This window comes from Chelonoidis abingdonii, chromosome 4 (genome assembly GCF_003597395.2).
Source record: "Chelonoidis abingdonii isolate Lonesome George chromosome 4, CheloAbing_2.0, whole genome shotgun sequence".
In the NCBI taxonomy this organism is placed as follows: Eukaryota; Metazoa; Chordata; order Testudines; family Testudinidae; genus Chelonoidis; species Chelonoidis abingdonii.
In genome coordinates, this window is record NC_133772.1 from 63018464 (window position 1) to 63036902 (window position 18439).

At 41.6% G+C, this 18439-nt stretch overlaps 1 protein-coding gene across 1 annotated transcript in view; it reads left to right on the top strand.

Moving 5' to 3' along the window:
* The window catches only part of SLC5A12 (solute carrier family 5 member 12), a 34877-nt gene that overhangs the window by 1916 nt on the left and 14522 nt on the right, over positions 1–18439 (top strand). Inside the window, exons 2-8 of the mRNA XM_032803712.1 lie at positions 1683–1748; positions 8107–8158; positions 9884–9951; positions 11939–12093; positions 13697–13837; positions 16640–16769; positions 17201–17289. Coding sequence (XP_032659603.1) covers positions 1683–1748; positions 8107–8158; positions 9884–9951; positions 11939–12093; positions 13697–13837; positions 16640–16769; positions 17201–17289 — 701 coding nt within the window. The remainder of the gene's footprint in view (positions 1–1682; positions 1749–8106; positions 8159–9883; positions 9952–11938; positions 12094–13696; positions 13838–16639; positions 16770–17200; positions 17290–18439) is intronic.

Sequence of the window (18439 nt, forward strand, 5' to 3'; positions counted from 1 at the left end):
AATTTAGCGCTACTCCTCTCGTCTGGGAGGAGTTCCGAAATCGATTTAAGGAGCCGTTTAACTCGATATTAATGACGACGTCATGTGAACGGGTACAGCGTTAAATCGGTATATCGGCCATTAAACCGATTTAAAGTCGCAGTGTAGACCTGGCCTTAGTCTCCACAGACAGGAAAGACAATGCTATTCATGAGTGGGTATTAAAGACGGGCTCAAACTGCTAAATTCCATTTCCAACCCCCCAAACAACTTGTCTGATCTGGGATTTTGGCTCAGTCCTTGTAAAGCTAGGCGCATTTACGGAGTGTGAATCTGAGTTCAGATCTTGACCACTACCAAAATTTGCAGGTTGAGGGGGATGGATCTGGGCACATTTCTAGTGATTAGGTTAAGAAATGTTAAGGGGCCTGTAGATGTAACTGAGGGAGTTGGATAACAGGTTTTTTGCTCCCTGTGCAATTTCTCAGCTGTGTCTGAAATTTTTGCCAGGCATCACTCCCTGAAAGAAGCAATTTCCTGGTGTGATTGCTCAGCAGCTGTGATAATCAATAACTGTGGTGTTATTGCTGAGAGCACAGTGCACAGCCTCAATTATCTGGATGTCACTGGGGACACTAGACAAATTTTGGACAAGTGAGGTATTCAATAGTCAGTGGACTTAATAGAGGTCATGGACATGGTTCTGTTTTTCACTACAGAAAGATTCAGTTAAAGAATTGGGTGAAATAAAGCCTCATGGGCCAATAAATCAAAGCAAGATAATGGGAATGTTTGTGCACAGCCTCAGAGGCTTAAAAACAAGGAAAAACTTCATTTAAAAAACCGTGCATAGGCATTTTGAAACATTTCATTGCTAGGTTAGGAAAAGTTCAGATTGGAAATCTATTCCAGTCACCAGAAGCAAAGTAAGCAAGGGCACTTTCCAAATATATTGGGCTAGGAAAAGATCAGTGTCAAATTTTCTTCTCAGTTTCATCATTGCAATTTGATTACAATCATTGGGGTCACTTCAGTGTAACCCACAGGAGAGTTTATCCCAATGAATCCAAATAAAGATGACAAGCTTAAGAGTAACAACAGAGAAGCTACTTAAGTATCTCTGCATGAAGATTTCTAAAGACAGAAAGTCCTTGGAATCTTCTGTAAATAATGTGTGCTGGGGAGCATTCTATATGGTACGTAATTCCCCGGAAATTATGGATGGGTATTCAGCAGTGTCCTTAATCAGGCAGTTAGAGTTTATCCTGATGATCTGAGTGAGTGAGCGAGTGAGTAGATTTCTACAGAAGCCAATCAAATTTTTCCTAGTTAGCTTGCAGATGTCCCCCCTCACATAGCTGGATGAAGCAGGAAAATAAAGCACTTTTTCCTTTTCTGATTTGCCTCTGGATTTTTCAGTCTACTAAGCAGGTAATGGATAGTTCAGTTCCACCCAACACATTATTTTAGATACTTATAATTATGATACTTAGTGTTTTAGATTAATTATGAGGCTTCTTAAAATGTACTTTTCTATAGCTGCAACAATCCTGCTATCCTGTTCATTAGTGATGATAGCAGCGTTAGTAAACTCAGTGGGACTACTTGGACAGTAAGGTGCTATTCAGTGCTAATAAATGGATCATAATCTGGCCCAAATGTCACAGATGCTTTTCACTAATTTTACTTCTCATTTCCCCCAGTATTTGGAATTAAGATTTAACAAATCTGTTCGCATTGCTGCAACACTGATCTACATAGTGCAGACGGTAAGAAATGTTTTTGTGTGCATAACCTTTTGTAATATACTTACCTAGAAAAGCTCAGCTCAGATGAAGCATCTGTTTGCAGTGAGGTCCTGTTTTGTTTTGTTTTGTTTATTTTTCAGTTGGGTTTATAGACTAAGGCTCAGAGAGGGTGAATGAGTTCCTTGAGGTATAGAGTTGCTAATTTTGGCTGGACATATTCCTGGAGATTTCATTACATGACCTAACTTTAATTAAAGATTCATTTTTACTTCCTGGAGGTTCCAGGACAATCCTGGAGGATTAGCAACCTTACTGAGGTACTGTAGTAATCAGAGAGGCTCACCTGGGATTGGACTCTATAAGTCTCCTGGCACCCAGTCCTTTGCTCTGAGAAACTCTGAAGCCGCATGACCCCTTTCACCAGAAGAACACGAGGCCTCTGCAGTCCAGTAGTGTAGTTGCTTAGCTAACTGAACACATTCTAGCACTAAAGCTCTTTGTCTGATTGCTTGTTCATCCCCCTCACACAGCACTGGCCTGACAGTGGTAGAGCGTTTGTGAAGATCGCTTGAGGGCACCAGCTTATTTAAACTCCTGTCTGTCATCTCCCCTCCAGTAAGTTTCTGCCCTCAGCAAGACACTATCTCTTTACCTTGAGCCCCCTACTGCTTTCACCCTTCCAGCTCCTTCCAGTTTAAAACCAAAAGTCTTTATGGCTGCTGCCCCCAGCAACATCACTTTGACCTCCCGGTGGACACAATTGTGCACCCACATGGTTCAGACATTCTTGCTCCAATCTCAGGAGGGTTTCCACACACCCCCACCCTCACATCTACTTTCTCTCAAAGGAAAGTCAGTCACTTTCAAGTCCACTTCTTTGCGCAGTCAGAAAAACAGACTAAAATCACCTTTGTGGTCAACTTAACAACACATCTCTACGCAGCCAAAGGAGGTCCGTTTCCAGCACATGCACTCTTTTGTTACAGAAATCATCCCTTCTACACATTTTCAGCAGACAAACTTGATTCTGCTGTTTGACAGTTAGTGAAGTGGTTGTTCTAAAAGACAATTTTTGATCTCTGAAGTTTCCTGGGTGGCTACCTTTATTTTTCTTTGAAAGATTTGTAACACAAGCTCATAAAAACAATCATTCAAGCTAAATTTTCCGAAAGATAATTAGTGTGATTTGGTTCAGATAAGTAAGTAGATTCTGGCTCATGCTCTGACCTCTTTGCACCACTCTGATTGCAAAAAGTGGCAATTCATCTAGCTTAAATAGCCACCTGAGAATCCCTCTGGTAGATGTCTCAGCTCATTTGGGAAGAAGGCTAAAGGCGATTGATTTTTTTTTTTTAACAAGATGACCCAGTGCATGTACATATTCAGGATTCTAAGTCATCCACAGCTATATGTGAATCACATGAATAGAAAACAATATATATACACAATACAGCTGGACCATAATTGCAGTGAGCAGCTTGCCATCTGGTATTTTCTCTCCGAAGGGACACTCTAGGAACCTCAGCTATATTTAGAACAGTGCCTCTGTTACAGAACTGAGGTTTAGTGAAGTACTTTACAAAACTAAATTAACCTCTTTAAGATGTCTTCCCACTTTTTAGTGATCCAACAGGCCAATGAATTAACTTAGGTTTTCAAAAGCAATCATCAAAACACACTGCCTGAATGTCACTGAATTACCAGCAAAGGGTGAAATTCACCAAGGTGCAAGGTTCTTTGCACACTATGAGCAGTACAGAGAAGCAGTGCAGGGATGGTGGCCAAACAGCCAATACACCAGGGCTATTGTATTTCCTATGTCTTGCAGAGATGACTGAAACGAACGCATTGAGGAAGCTGTTGGGAGCGCAGGCATGTAATCTGTGCATATCAGATACATTGCCTCCAGTTGTTTAGTAGGAGCAATTAGCACCAGCTACTTCAACCCAATAACCTTGCTTACTTTCAACAAAAAGCCTATGTAAAATCAGTCAGTGCAAGACATAGGGGAGAATTTCAGTAAAGCTGTAATATTTTTTCAAATCCATACTGTTTCTGTGAAGATTGATCTCTAATCAGAGCAGAGATAACAATTTAGGGGAATAATAACTTAACAATACAGTAATACTTAGCATATATAGGGTGCTGTATATTACTAATGACTTTATAAACATTGATTGACTCACTAGTCCCCACAGCTCCCTCCCATCCCCCTGCCTCCATGAAGGAGGTGAATAAATGGTAACGTCCTCATATCACAGATGGGGAAGCTCAGACACAGAGAAACGAGTGCAACTTGCCCAAGATCAACACAGCGAATCAGTGTGAGAGCCAAGGTATAGATATAAACAATTCATAGAATCATACAATATCAGGATTGGAAGGGACCTCAGGAGGTCATGTAGTCCAATCCCCTGCTCAAAGCAGGACCAATCCCAAACTAAATCATCCCAGCCAGGGCTTTGTCAAGCCTGACCTTAAAAACCTCTAAGGAAGGAGATTCCACCGCCTCCCTAGGTAACCCATTCTAGTGCTTCACCAAACTCCTTCTGAAAAAGTTTTTCCTAATATCCAACCTAAACCTCCCCACTGCAACTTGAGACATTACTCCTTGTTTCTGTCATCTGGTACCACTGAGAACAATCTAGATCCATCCTCTTTGACACCCCCTTCAGGTAGTTGAAAGCAGCTATCAAACCCTCCCTCATCTTCTTTTCTGCAGACTAAATAATTCCAGTTCCCTCAGCCTCTCCTCAAAGTCATGGTCCAGCCCCTACTCATTTTTGTTCTCTGCTGGACCCTTCCATTTTTCCACATTTCTTCATGTAGCGTGGGGTGCAAAACTGGACACAGTCTCCGATGAGGTCCTCACAATGCCAATAGAGGGAATGATAACGTCCCTCAATCTGCTGGAAATGTTCCTCTTATACAGCCCCAAATGCCATTAGCCTCTTGACAACAAGGGCACACTGTTGACACATATCAGCTTCTAATCCACTGTAACCCTAGGTCCTTTCTGCAGAACTGCTACCTAGCCAGTTGGTCCCTAGTCTGTAGCAGTGAATGGGATTCTTCCATCCTAAGTGCAGGACTCTGCATGTGTCCTTGTTGAACCTCATCAGGTTTCTTTTGGCCCAATCCTCTAATTTGTCTAGGTCCCTCTGTATCCTATCCCTACCCTTCAGTGTATCTACCACTCCTCCCGGTTTAGCGTCATCTGCAAACTTGCTGAGAGTGCAGTCCACACCCTCCTCCAGATCGTTAATGAAGATATTGAACAAAACTGACCCTTGGGGCACTCTGCTTGATACCGGCTGCCAACTAGACATGGAGCCATTGATCACTACCCATTGCGCCCAATGATCTAGCCAGCTTTCCATCTACCTTATAGTCCATTCATCCAGCCCATACTACTTTAACTTGCTGGCAAGAGTACTGTGGGAGACCCAGGGCCAGTGCAACCATTTAGGCAAACTAGGTGGCCGCCTAGGGCGTCTAGTGGTTGGGGGCGCCTAAAAGTCCCCTCAGGCGAGGAGGTGGAGTGGAGGTGAGCTGGGTGGGAGGGGCACGGGGAGGGCTACCTCCAGTAATGGGGATGTGCACAGGGGAACAGCTCCCCGCCCCAGCTTACCTCCACTCTGCCTCCTCTGCTGAGCACACAGCCCAGCTCTAAGTCTTCTCCCATCAACGCTGCAAGCCTGGGTGGGGAGGATAATTAGAGCAGCGCCGGCATGCTCAGTGGAGGAGGCAGAGCCGAGGTGAGCTGGGGCGGGCTATCCAGGCAGGGTTAGCTTCCACGGGGGGAGAAAAGAGGGGAAGTCTCCCAGGCAGGGATAGCTGCTGTGGCGGGGGTGAGGGATTCTCCCCAGGCAGGGTTAGCTGCCGTGGTGGGGGGGGGTAAAGTCTCCCCAGGTGAGGTTAGCTGCCATGGGGGGACGGGGGAGTCTCCCTGGGCAGTTAGTTGCCATGAGGGAATGGGGGGGAGAGAGGTTAGCTGTCGCGGTGGGGGGGATATCTGCTGTGGGGGGCTCCCCGGGTGGGGGGTTGAGTTAGCTGCCATGTGGGGGGTGGGGTTAGCTGGGTGCGGGGTGCAAGGTGGAAGTTTTGCCTAGAGCGAGAAACTTCCTTGCATCGGCCCTAGGGACACCGTATCAAAAGCTTTGCTAAAGTCAAGGAATAACATGTCCACTGCTTTCTCTCATCATAGAAGGCAACTAGGTTAGTTAGGCATGACTTGCTCTTGGTGAATCCATGCTGACTCTTCCTGATCACTTTCCTTTCCTATAAGTGCTTCAAAATTGATTCCTTGAAGACCTGCTTCATGATTTTTCCAGGGACTGAGGTGAGGTTGACTGGCCTGTAGTTTCCCAGATCTTCCTTCTTCCCTTTTTTAAAGGCGGGCACTACTTTAGCCTTTTTCCAGTCATCTGGGACCTCCCCAGATCACCATGAGTTTTCAAAGATAATGGCCAATGGCTCTGCAATCACATCCACCAACTCCTTTAGCACCCTCGGATGCAGCACATCAGTTCCCATGGACTTGTGCTCATCCAGCTTTTCTAAATAGTCCTGAACCACTTCTTCCTCCACAGAAGGCTGGTTACCTCCTCCCCATACTATGCTGCCCAGTGCAGTAGTCTGGAAGCTGACATTGTTTGTAAAGACAGATGCAAAAAAAGCATTGAGTACATTAGCTTTTTCCACATCCTCTGTTACTAGGTCGCCTCCCCCATTCAGTAAGGGGCCCACACTTTCCCCGACCTTCTCCTTGTTGCTAACATACCTGAAGAAACCCTTCTTGTTATTCTTAACATCCCTTGCTAGCTGCAACTCCAAGTGTGATTTGGCCTTGCTGATTTCACTCCTGCATGCCTGAGCAATATGTTTATACTCCTCCCTGGTCATTTGTCCAATCTTTCACTTCTTGTAAGCTTCTTTTTTGTGTTCAAGATCAGCAAGGATTTCACTGTTACGCCAAGCTGGTTGTCTGCCATACTTACTATTCTTTCTACACATCAGGATGGTTTGTTCCAGCAACCTCAATAAAGATTCTTTAAATACAGCCAGCTCTCCTGGACTCCTTTCCCCCTCATGTTATTCTCCCAGGGAATCCTGCTTATCAGTTCCCTGAGGGAGTCAAAGTCTGCTTTTCTAAAGTCCAGGGTCCATATTCTGCTGCTCTCCTTTCTTCCTTGTGTCAGGATCCTGAACTCGACCATCTCATGGTCACTGCCTCCCAGGTTCCCATCCCTTTTTGCTTCCCCTACTAATTCTTTCCTGTTTGTGAGCAGCGGGTCAAGAAGATCTCTGCCTCTAGTTGATTCCACCAGCACTTGCACCAGGAAATTGGCACCTACACTTTCCAAAAACTTCCTGGATTGTCTGTGCACTGCTGTATTGCTATCCCAGCAGATATCAGGGTGACTGAAGTCCCTCATGAGAACCAGGTCCTGCAATCGAGTAACTTCTGTTAGTTACTGAGAGAAAGCCTCGTCCACCTCATTCCCCTGGTCTGGTGGACTACAGCAGACTCTCGCCGTGACATCACCCTTGCTCATACCTCTATGCTTAATTCAGAGACTCAGGTTTTTCTGCAGTTTCATACTGGAGCTCTGAGCAGTCAATACTGCTCTCTTACATACAATGCAACTCCCCCACCTTTTCTGCTCTGCCTGTCCTTCCTGAACAGTTTATATCCATCCACGACAATACTCCAGTCATGTGAGTTATCCCACCAAGTCTGTGCTATTCCAATCACATCAAAGGATTTAAAACTATTAATAGCAGCAAATTATTTTAACTGAACATACAGGAAAAGATGTGTGGAAGGTATAAATGTTTCCAAACAAATTCTACTCATTTAATATTAGCAGCCTTAGCAATGGAGTTCAATATTTTACTTCTCTTTTCTTTTCCTTCCCTCCACAGTGTCATTATTTGTGCTTAGAATTGTTCAGTTAGCAGTTAGCCAGTTAGTTAGGATTCTGTAGAATCTGTCAGGTATTAACAGTCACCCAGGTTAAACATGAGTAGGCCAGGCTATTTCTGTGTCACTGTGTTAATATGGTTTCACATCCCAAGACATGACTTTTTCTATCTGCTTAATATTTTATGGCACCAAAACACCAAACTGATAGGTGTATTATAAACAACTAGATAGATATTGTTGATGTATCCATAAGTACAGAGTTAAAAAAGGAAATGAAATTTGATTTTGTAGAGATTAGGGACAGAAAGCCTTAAAGTTTAGAATCTCATCCAAATTTCCCTATAGTTTGGGGGCCTTTGAATCTGATGATTAGCTTTGAGCTTCTGTCTCATCAGACACCAATCAGCTGTTTTTTCAAGTATACCGTTCATGACCTTTTTTCTCCTTCAGATTCTTTATACTGGAGTAGTGGTTTATGCTCCAGCATTGGCTCTTAACCAAGGTGAGTTTCCAGCTCAAAGCACATGGCTACACCAATCAACCCTGTCAAACACAAACAGGATAACTGAAGCAGACAGATTAAAAACCAAATGCTTTGTGAAAGGTTCTGTGCCTTCATTTTAGTAGCTCTACATTTGCTGCCTCACCTGCCCACCTCCCTTGTGTCAGTACGCCAGCAGGAGTCTGCCATTTACCTGCTCTATTTTAGTTTATACTAAAAAGTAACTTGAGGAGATGAGTGCTGAACAGTTTCTCAATATCTTGGCACAGTGCTCAGTACAAGGTGATGATCCAGCACTGTGCTGTGTACTTTGATTCTTTCTTCCCCTTCCAACCATACACTGCTGTCATCCTTAAACTCTAGGGGATAAAACTAAGATTTCTCTATCTAGAAGTATTTCAATTGTCTAAGTGCCAGCAGGGAGGCTGAAGAGTAAGATTGTGGTGTCTTTGATACAGCAGGTGGCAAGTCTCCAATGCCCTTGCATAACTCTAAGTGGCTTTATGCTGCTGATCATGGCAGGTTTCAGGGAAGATTTAAAATCGAGGTCCTGAACAATGATAAAGATCCTATAACATTTTTTGTAAGATATCTCTTTCAAATGCCAGTGTAACGCCAATCCCTGTTTCCCCTGTAGCGACAACTGAATACCATGTTCTTCACTTTTTGTGCTAAAACCATTGTAAATCAGGACCCATTGCTTAGCTTGTTAAGTGTGTGTTGCATATTGACTATCTCCAAGGAAAGAAAGGAATCCTCCCACATAAGCCATGGAGTGGTGCCATCAGAGGCTACTTCAGCCCAATGTGTCCATAAAGAGAGGATAGGAGTTGGGGGATGCCAGAGGACCCATGTCATCTGAGTCCATACTGGCCTGTCCAGTCCCATCCAACTCATTTCCCAGTGCAACTGGGCTCTATTTTATGTGGGTATGAGTTACCCCCAAATTCATACCCTGCAAGGTGGAACCAATTAATTCTGTTCTTAGGAAGACTGCTTCAGCTGCATGAGTGGGACCTGGGTTGCCCCTATAGATGAGGCTTCGTTGTACACAGAATTGCAATTTGTGCACTGAGCAATGAAACAATTTGGCATTTTTATTCTACTTCACTATGAACAGGGAGTTTCACCCTACCTAAGTTCACTATGGGCCCTACAGTTTTTGGTGTTAAATTCACTCGAATTACTTCAGTTCCAGTTACATCAAACGGAGTTCTGCATGCATATCTGATAGCAGAATTTTGTTCTCCCTCTTTGAATCAATGGGGAGTCTCTAAAGCACTTGGTAATTTAGTTGATATTAATTGCAAAGGAAAAATTTTTTCATAAAGGCAAATTTTATTAGTCAGGGAATCTGGACAAAAAGAAAACTAAAAATCATTGTTCTAGAACAACTACATATTTAATTCTATCAACTGTGAGATCTTCCATATGTCTCACGGAAGTAGTTTTGATTTGGCCTTACAATAGTATTCAACTTAATGATTACTCTCACACAAATGAAATGCAATTAATCACAATTTGCAAGAAAGCAGCAAAATGAAAGCAATGAATCAAAACAATACGCATCAGAGTCAAGTCCTTATCTTGTAGAGGAGCTCTTAATAGGAACCAAAAATTAAAGTTACTAAGTACTCCTATCCTGCTGGAGCAAAAGGATCTGAGTTATTCTGATGAACTGCACCTGTTGTTTTACTACCAATTTGATTTTCTTTGGTTTTACAGTGACTGGATTCAATCTTTGGGGCTCTGTATTTGCCACGGGGATTGTCTGCACTTTCTACTGCACTCTGGTATGTAACTAACACAGCAGAAAGGTTTAAATACAGATGATGTTAAAGGCTAACGCTACTCAGATGAAAAGTTATAGAAACAGGGTTTCTAATTATAGCTAGAATGACTGAAGTTTGCGTTAGTAAACATAGAAACATTTGGCAAGCTAACAATCCTTCTAAGTATTACATCTATTTTTGTACTTTTTATAGGAATAAGCAAACAGCTTTATATCTTCATCCCGCACTCTGAAAGTCTCAAGGTTTAAATCAGATAGCTTCAGGCCAAGGCCAAGACTTTTTAGCTCAGAGAAGGAAGTGATAAACTTTCACGTCATACTAAAGCTTCTGGGAAGATGATAACAATCTCCCTGACTATGTTTTTCAGTCTATAATTTATAAATGGTAAGGGGACAAATTCATCCTTGGAATAATTCCAGCAAAAGTGTAGGGAACGAACCTGTATTGAACTCATCCTACTGATCCCAGGCTTTATAAAGAACTTCGATTTTGAGTGAAAATATCATGAAAACATCCATGATGATTTGCATGTGAGCAGATAGACTTACTCTTTGAGGATTCATTGTGCAGCAGACAGTGATCACCAGTATACTGTGGATACCAAGGGTAACACTTAAGTGACTTAGAAGCTTGAGTCCCATTGATTCCTAATGTATTTTTGAAAATGGAACTTAAGCCCCCAAGCCACTTGGGCACTTTGGAAAATGTTAGTCCCTATCTGAGCCTGGATACTGATAGCCTGTAAGGAAAGGGAACCTGTCATTGGGGGAGTATCCGTGGGTGGGATGTCTGGGACCAGGATGACCAGGATAACATTTGACAGTTAGGCATGAAGCCAAAGCCAGAAGGACTCCGGGGCTGGAGGAGGGATATAACTTTCAGTGGGAGACAGTGGGTGGAAGACCTAGTGATAGAGTGAGGGTTGGTGGCAAGAGGCAGAGCCTAAAATGGCTACTGCCGTGAGCTGGCAGCCATTTTACATAGCTGATAGTCACTCTCTTTAATTAGGGATGCAATTGGTACACTAATCAGGGATACACTCTAATTAAGAAGATTAATCATTTTCTTTCCAAACTGAAAATAATTAAAAAGGACATTGCCCATAACCTGAGGCCTAAAATGTGGACTCTTTGGTGTAGGGATTTACAAAAATTAATAGAAATGTTTCCATTATTATTTTTATTTCAATAATACAATTTTTGAAAATTAAATATTCCTAACTGCTGAAAATGAAAAAAAAACAAAAACAATATTGTGCTAGTGCATGATAACCAGAATATGAAATGACTATAAAAAACAGAGGAAATTGGCCAGTTTAGTTTCAGTTTCCACATTGTGGAGTTTTCTACTATCTTAACACAAAACAGGGGAGGAAAGATAGTCTTGTCGATAAGGCAGTGGACTGGGATTCAAGGGTTCAACTCCTGGCTCTGCCACACACTTGTGTGTGTGATCTTGAACAAGTCACTTAATCTCTCTGTACTTCAGTTTCCAATCTGTAAAATAACGTAGGGTGACCAGATGTCCCTAGTTTATAGGGACAGTCCCTATTTTGGGGTCTTTTTCTTATATAGATTCCTATTATCCCCCTCCCCCATCCCGATTTTTCATACTTGTTGTCTGATCAACCTAAAATAATACATCCTTTGTCGGAGAAGTAGAACGTAAACCCTTTAGGGCAGGAACTGTTTCTGACTATGTGGACTTACACAGGGGTGGATTTACACCTTATGTGCCCCTAGGCATAGCTTCTTCAGCCCCTCTCCCGCCTACAGCTGACCTTCATGTTGCACACAGTTTTAGAGAGGTAAGGCATCCCTAGAACACCAGTGCCCCAAGGCACATTCCTAGTGTGCCTAATTGGAAATCCATCCCTGCATGTACAGCACCTAACATAAAGCCCTGAGCTGACTTGCGGACTCTAAGTTCTACTGTGATGCAAATAACTACAAGAAGAATGCAAATATACAGCTTCTCATTGTTTTAGGGAGGATTAAAAGCTGTTGTCTGGACAGATGCATTTCAACTGGTTGTCATGGTGGTTGGTTTCTTAACGGTTCTGATTCAAGGAACTATTCAGAATGGAGGACCTAACAACATCTGGGAGAATGCCAGCAACGGATCGCGCCTAGCGGTATTTGAGTAAGCACAACATAAACTGTGCCTGTAATTCTCATTATGTTTTTTCCACATTTTGGATAAAAAACCCTACTGGCATTAAGCTACATTTAAAAATTAATAATAATAATATTAAGAGTTAATTTCTGTGACGATGAGTGGTTCTTATTCCTCAATAAAAGTATTGCAGATTGACTATGCTTTAGGAGGTAGCATGCTTTAAGTCAGTGGTTCTCAACCTTTCCTGACTACTCTAGCCCCCCTTCAAGCATCTGAAACCCGAGAGCCCCGCCGCCTGAGGCTGAAGCATCTAATAGCTTTGCAGGGCCCTGGACAATTGCCCTGCTTGCTGGCCCTGCCCTTATGACCTCCCTAAACCCATCCAGTGACCCCCTATGGGGTCATGACCCCCAAGTTGAGAAACACTGATCTAGATGAGTTGATGTATCCCCTGGAAGACCACTGCGTATCCCCAGGGGGTATGCATGCCCCTGGTTGAGAACTTCTGCAGTAAAGTATTTTAGCTTTATTCAAGTCATCCTGCTCTTGGGATGTTCTATCAATTCCATAAAGAACTCTCATTCCTTTCTTTCCTAATGTGTTTGGGTAAAATCCTGGCTGCACTGAAATCAACGTCAGTTTTGCCAGAGACTTCAGAAAGGCCAGAATTTCAACTCTTATGTTTATCTCCCCAGGGACCTTTTTCCAGGATATTCCCCACCCCCTTTTCACACATTCTAACATTCCTCATCTTTAAAAATACCATAGTATTTGAAATACACTTGCCACTGTAGCTAATACTGCTGCCACAATACTGGTGCCTGTTGTGGTGAATTGGCTTCCCAATGGCAGCTGTTTATGTCAGCAACTGAAGAGTTACTTATCACAGCAGGACACTGATAGAAACTAGCAGCAGCTACAATGGTGCTTTTATAAAAAACCTAAGTAGTATTTTATCAACAGCAGTTATTAGATTCAAAATTAACAGAGCTCTAAAGGGAAGGAAGTTGTACAAATAAAAATAAGATTAACTCTAGTTATATTTATTAAGATAAAATCACAAGGGCGATGAACTTCAAGGCATAAGCTAATTACTAGTTTAACTCTGGAAGACGTTTATCTTCCTGGGCTAATATATGGTGATAGTGACCATAGTAATTAGGTGGAGTACAGGGCTTCTATGTCTGAAGTATAGTATGTGGCATTGTCCCCTACTGGGAACAGGATACCAAATGAGATGGACCTCTGGGGAGGAGGGGAGGAACAACCACTTACTTGTGTGGTTATCATCATTAATGACTAGTATAAGGACAGTAAATATAAGGCTAACTTTCTCACACTGAGATAAGTCTCAGTATAGATGAGGTATAACACAGTGATTAGATATTCTCTTTAGCAGTGTAAACACACACAAGTTTTGATGTTTAATGATGAATTTGGGCTGAGCATTAGCTACTCAGTACATGTCTGATTTAGAGAAGTGTCCTAACTACAGATTCAGATATTTTGGTATTCCTCAAAGCTCAGGGGTTTGGGAACTAGACCTTTGGTTCAGGTATATCTCTATTGTGCCTGAATGTCGGGTTTAATCAAGTGGAGCTGAATTACTTTCCTCTCTGTCTTGTAGCTTTGATGTAGATCCTTTAAGGCGACACACCTTTTGGACAATTACAATTGGGGGAACCTTTACGTGGTTAGGAATCTATGGAGTTAATCAGTCCACAATACAGAGATGTATTTCCTGCAAATCAGAAAAGCAAGCTAAACTGTAAGTTGTCTAGTGTCAAGAATGAACATAAACTATTCTCATAATCAGGCTGTGCTTTATTTCTAAATCTTCTTCTATAGGATTATACTAATATTTTTTCAAATATACACAGGGAGCCTGGTATGGGCAACTTAACAGAGATTTAAACATCTAAGGGAGAGATTCTGAAACCTTTATTCATATAGAGTTGTCCTGAGTAGTCCTGATGCTCTCTGGGACTATTCATGGAGTAAGAAACTATTTAAACTTTGGAGTAATAGTTTGAAAACCTGCACCAAAGTGAATCTTCAAAAGTGGGGTTTGTATATCGTATTAAGAAGTTCACATTGGTGTAATGAAATAACTGTATTACAAGTTCAGCCATTAGGTGGCAGTGCGTGTAAAATGCTTTATTTAAACAAACCTGTCATACCTAGCAGAGCATCAAGGGATGTAATGATGAATACATCTGGTGTGCATCTTTCTCAAAAGGAAGCTCTGTGACCACTCCATATCTGGTACAGAAGTACATGGCAATTGGAATCTACAGTATTCTTGAAAAAAATGGAAAATCTTTTTAATGTATAAATATCTCAAACTGTCTCATTAAAAACAGAACTAGTATGTACATAACAAGACATACAACATATCAAAAGATTCAAATGTCTTCATGAAATTGCTTTACTCTCAAGTTCCTAAAGCTGGTTAAATAATGCAAAAAAGGTTTTTCTCAAATGTTTGACTTTGTAAATGAATTAACTTTGATCATACTCATTTTGATGTTCACTTTCTGAGTTTTCCTGACAAAAATTTGCAGGAACTGAATTTCAAAATCACACCCATGATCATTCATTCAAGCTAAATGTTAAATTCATATGAACAGGTATTTGCACAAGAAGTGCCTACACTCTTATTCAGTACGGAAAAGAACAAATATCATGTGACCTCACTTGACCTGTCACAACTGATCAACACAGCTCAGATCTCTCAAATGTCAAATATTTATCAACCCAACCTAGATAATAAGGACTTTGAACAGATATTATTCTTCAAATAATTCTGAACAACAAAGAGATTTAAGTATCAGAGGGGTAGCCGTGTTAGTCTGGATCTGTAAAAGCATTGGAGCATGAGCTTTCGTGGGTGAATACCCACTTCGTCAGACGCATGTCTGACGAAGAAACCACAATCTACTTCTAGAAGTTCCACAACCAGAAAGAGCTTAAATTCATTACATAAATTATTTCTTGCAAATTGTTTCCACAGATCTACATGTGACAATCCCTCCCTGATTAAACCAAAATGCCAATCTTCAAAGATCTGCTTTATGGATTTTTCTCCAGCAGTGGAAGGAGAGAAGTTTATTTGGCAGTAGGCTGCAGATCCTCCTTCCAAGACAGGAATTCCATTTGAAGGACATTCCATAGTCCTCTCTGGACAACTAGCTTCAGAGAAAATTAAATGAAGCAGCAGCAACAGAGTCTCTTACATTCTAGATTTACATGTAGCAACATCAGAGCTCAGCAGAGGGACTTTCAGACCAACTACCATTCATAATAAAACGGGAAGAGAAGGGAAACTTATTCAAATCTCTCTCAGGCCATAAAAAGATTTAGGTTTTGTTTCAGCAACAGCCACTGATTCAAACTGGTTTTTATTTTGTCCAAAATTAGTTCACACATCCCTACCTATGACATACATGGTAATACAATTAAGACAGCATATTTTTGTAGAGACCTAAAATCCCATCTGTTTTAGAAAAGATGGGGGGGGGGGAATCTTTCCTTTATAGTAACGTAGTGCTATTCAATGCAAATCCACCCTGGGGGCAGAAAACCTATGACAGCACAGGGTGGAGATCCAGGGCTGTACACAATACCATGTCGTTATTCACTGTCACTTCCATATACATTTTATGTGTCCTTAATACACATGATCTCAAAATGCTCCTTCAAGGGCTGGAAAGAAACTAAAGTTTTAAGATATGATTAAAAGAAAAAAAATGTAACAGTGTCTTGGTGGGATGTGGAGAGAGAGTTCAGAGGCATGGGGCTGGGCAACTGAAAGTGTGACCACTGACTGTGAAGAGTCTTGGGAGACCCAGACCAGAGGAGGGAAGAATATATGATTAAGAAGTCAGAGATGCCTTCTGTATCAGGGTCCACAGACAGTTTTGAAATTCAGGAGTGTTATTTTGAACTGAATTTGGCCATGGCTAGGAAGTCAGTGAAGGGCAATGTCAAAATGTAATATAGATTGTGTAAGACCTCACAGAAATACAACATTTCTAAACTACAGACAGAAAACCCCAAGAGTGGAATGCTGTCATCCATGTGTACCTCAAATAATCACTGAAGGGGAATGCAGATTAATTTAATTTATGTGGTGAAATTATACATGGGCCAAATTCAGTACAAAATAATATCCCGGCTGACTTCAGCGCAGAACTGCAACAACTTTTGAGAAATTAAATCCGTTTTTAAAGGCTTATATGTGAGAATTGCCGTAGAGAGATTCTAGTTTATGACATTATCAGAATTGTGGTTCATTGTAAATCTGCTTCTTGACACTGCACCAGAAACAATTCAATCCTTTACATTTGTCCTATATATAGTGAATACCTCACTTTTTCAAAATATTGGTGCTTCCTCAAAATGTCAACATTCACACAAGCCAAGAAATGAAGAGATGGTATCATTTATTTTCAGTGGAGTTTCTCAAAAACATAGGAGAAGAACTTGGGTAGCCAGTGATGACCTTGCCATATTTGTGTTGAATTAGACATAAACAGGTCTCTCTCTCTCTCTCTCTCTTTATTTTCAGTGCACTGTACCTTAATTTAGTGGGACTCTGGGTAATTCTAGTGTGCGCAGTCTTTTCAGGCTTGGTGATGTACGTCCATTTTAAGAACTGCGATCCTTGGACTGCTGGTTTCATTTCAGCACCTGATCAGGTATAGAATCAGATTAATGGTGTAAATGGAAAGATATCCATTAGACCCTGATTCAAGAAGGCACTTAAGCATGTACAAAGTCAATGGGACTGTTCATATGCCTACATCTAGGCAGTGCCTTGCTGTATCAGGCTTTACAATATGACAATGCTGTTAATTTTTCCTGTGCCACGTATCAGTTTTAGGTTTTCAAATTATGCCATAGTCAAATATTACCTTACTTTTGTATTGGTTAAGTACAGCTTAAAGGTTTCTCTCTTTTTTTGGTGTGTGTGGTTTATCAGTTAGAATTGAGGTGTCTGAATGACGATTTCTGTTCAACTCCTCTTTTTTGTATTGCAATGTGATCAGAAGCAGCTACTGCATCTGCAGAGTCCAGAAAATGTCCCAGTTAACATCATCTCTTGTTCCGTGTGTTTATTTTCTCCTAGCTGATGCCTTATTTTGTTATGGACATATTTTCAACAATGCCAGGACTCCCTGGACTCTTTGTTGCATGCGCATTCAGCGGAACCCTCAGGTCTGTGTCTGAAATTGTGTTTAGTCTAGTATGTGCCATTGCATATCCTGCCTTGACTATGCAAACGTTGGCAAAACCAACAGTACATCAAAGAACTAAACCCTGATCAAAATGCTAAACATGAAAATGCAGCAGCATTTCTCTTTCCCTTGTCCCAGCTAGGAAATGCTGCAGTAGTTTGTCTTTCTATATTAGACTCCTGCTAGAGCCTGAGTTTGCTTTGGCAGTTACATTTTCCTATCCCCTTCAAATGCGTTCAAAAACCACATTAACAACACAAACAAGGGAGCAGAAAGATGGGCGAAATATCAATTTCCTCTTTAAATGAAGCTCAGCCTGCTGAGCTAATGCAGCCGTGAAGATTTAAATCCCTTTTATTTGACTTGACTGGTACAACTGTACAATTAGGCAACCAAATGGAGGCCACAACAGTGAGCCTGGCTCAACATAAAACAATGATGGAAATAATGTAAATACATGGTCAAAGTAGAAAAACTTCTGTCTGGCGAAATCATTCTCCCTCAGGCTGTGCTGGGTAGTGGATAATAATAATAGGCTTTTAGGCAATAGCAACTACAACACAGTGTTCAAAGGAAAGTTAGAATGAAAGGGAAGTCCAGACTGGCAGCAGGCAGAGTTGCCACAAACTCTAGCTCATAAAAGCCATCTCAGAATTATCACATTCATGCTTCTGTTCCGTGCACAGTCATGTCAGGATCACAACTGTCTTGATTCATATCAAACCAATTCCATTCCACATCTCTGAATAGGTGAGCCAATAGAGTTGATATTTCTCAGATGTACAGTAAGTATACTCAGTTAATTGTACTCCCTTAAGAAAGGGATGTGAATTATTCTACTTGAAGGCAAAAGTTACACCCAAGTAACCTCACTGGGACAGATTCTGATCAGTTTCAGTGTGAATCCAGAGCAACTCCACTGAAGTGAGTGGATTTACATCAGTATAACTAGAGTGACCAGATGAGATGAAGAAAATACCAGGACACATGGGGGGCAGGGGGCATCCGCCAGTGGAGAAAAAAAAAAAGGCGAGAGCTGCTGGCGGAGCAAAAGAAACCCCCCAAAACAAAAAAACAAACCAGTGCTGCCAGCGGAGCAAAATATCGGGACAAACTGTGTCCCGAACAAA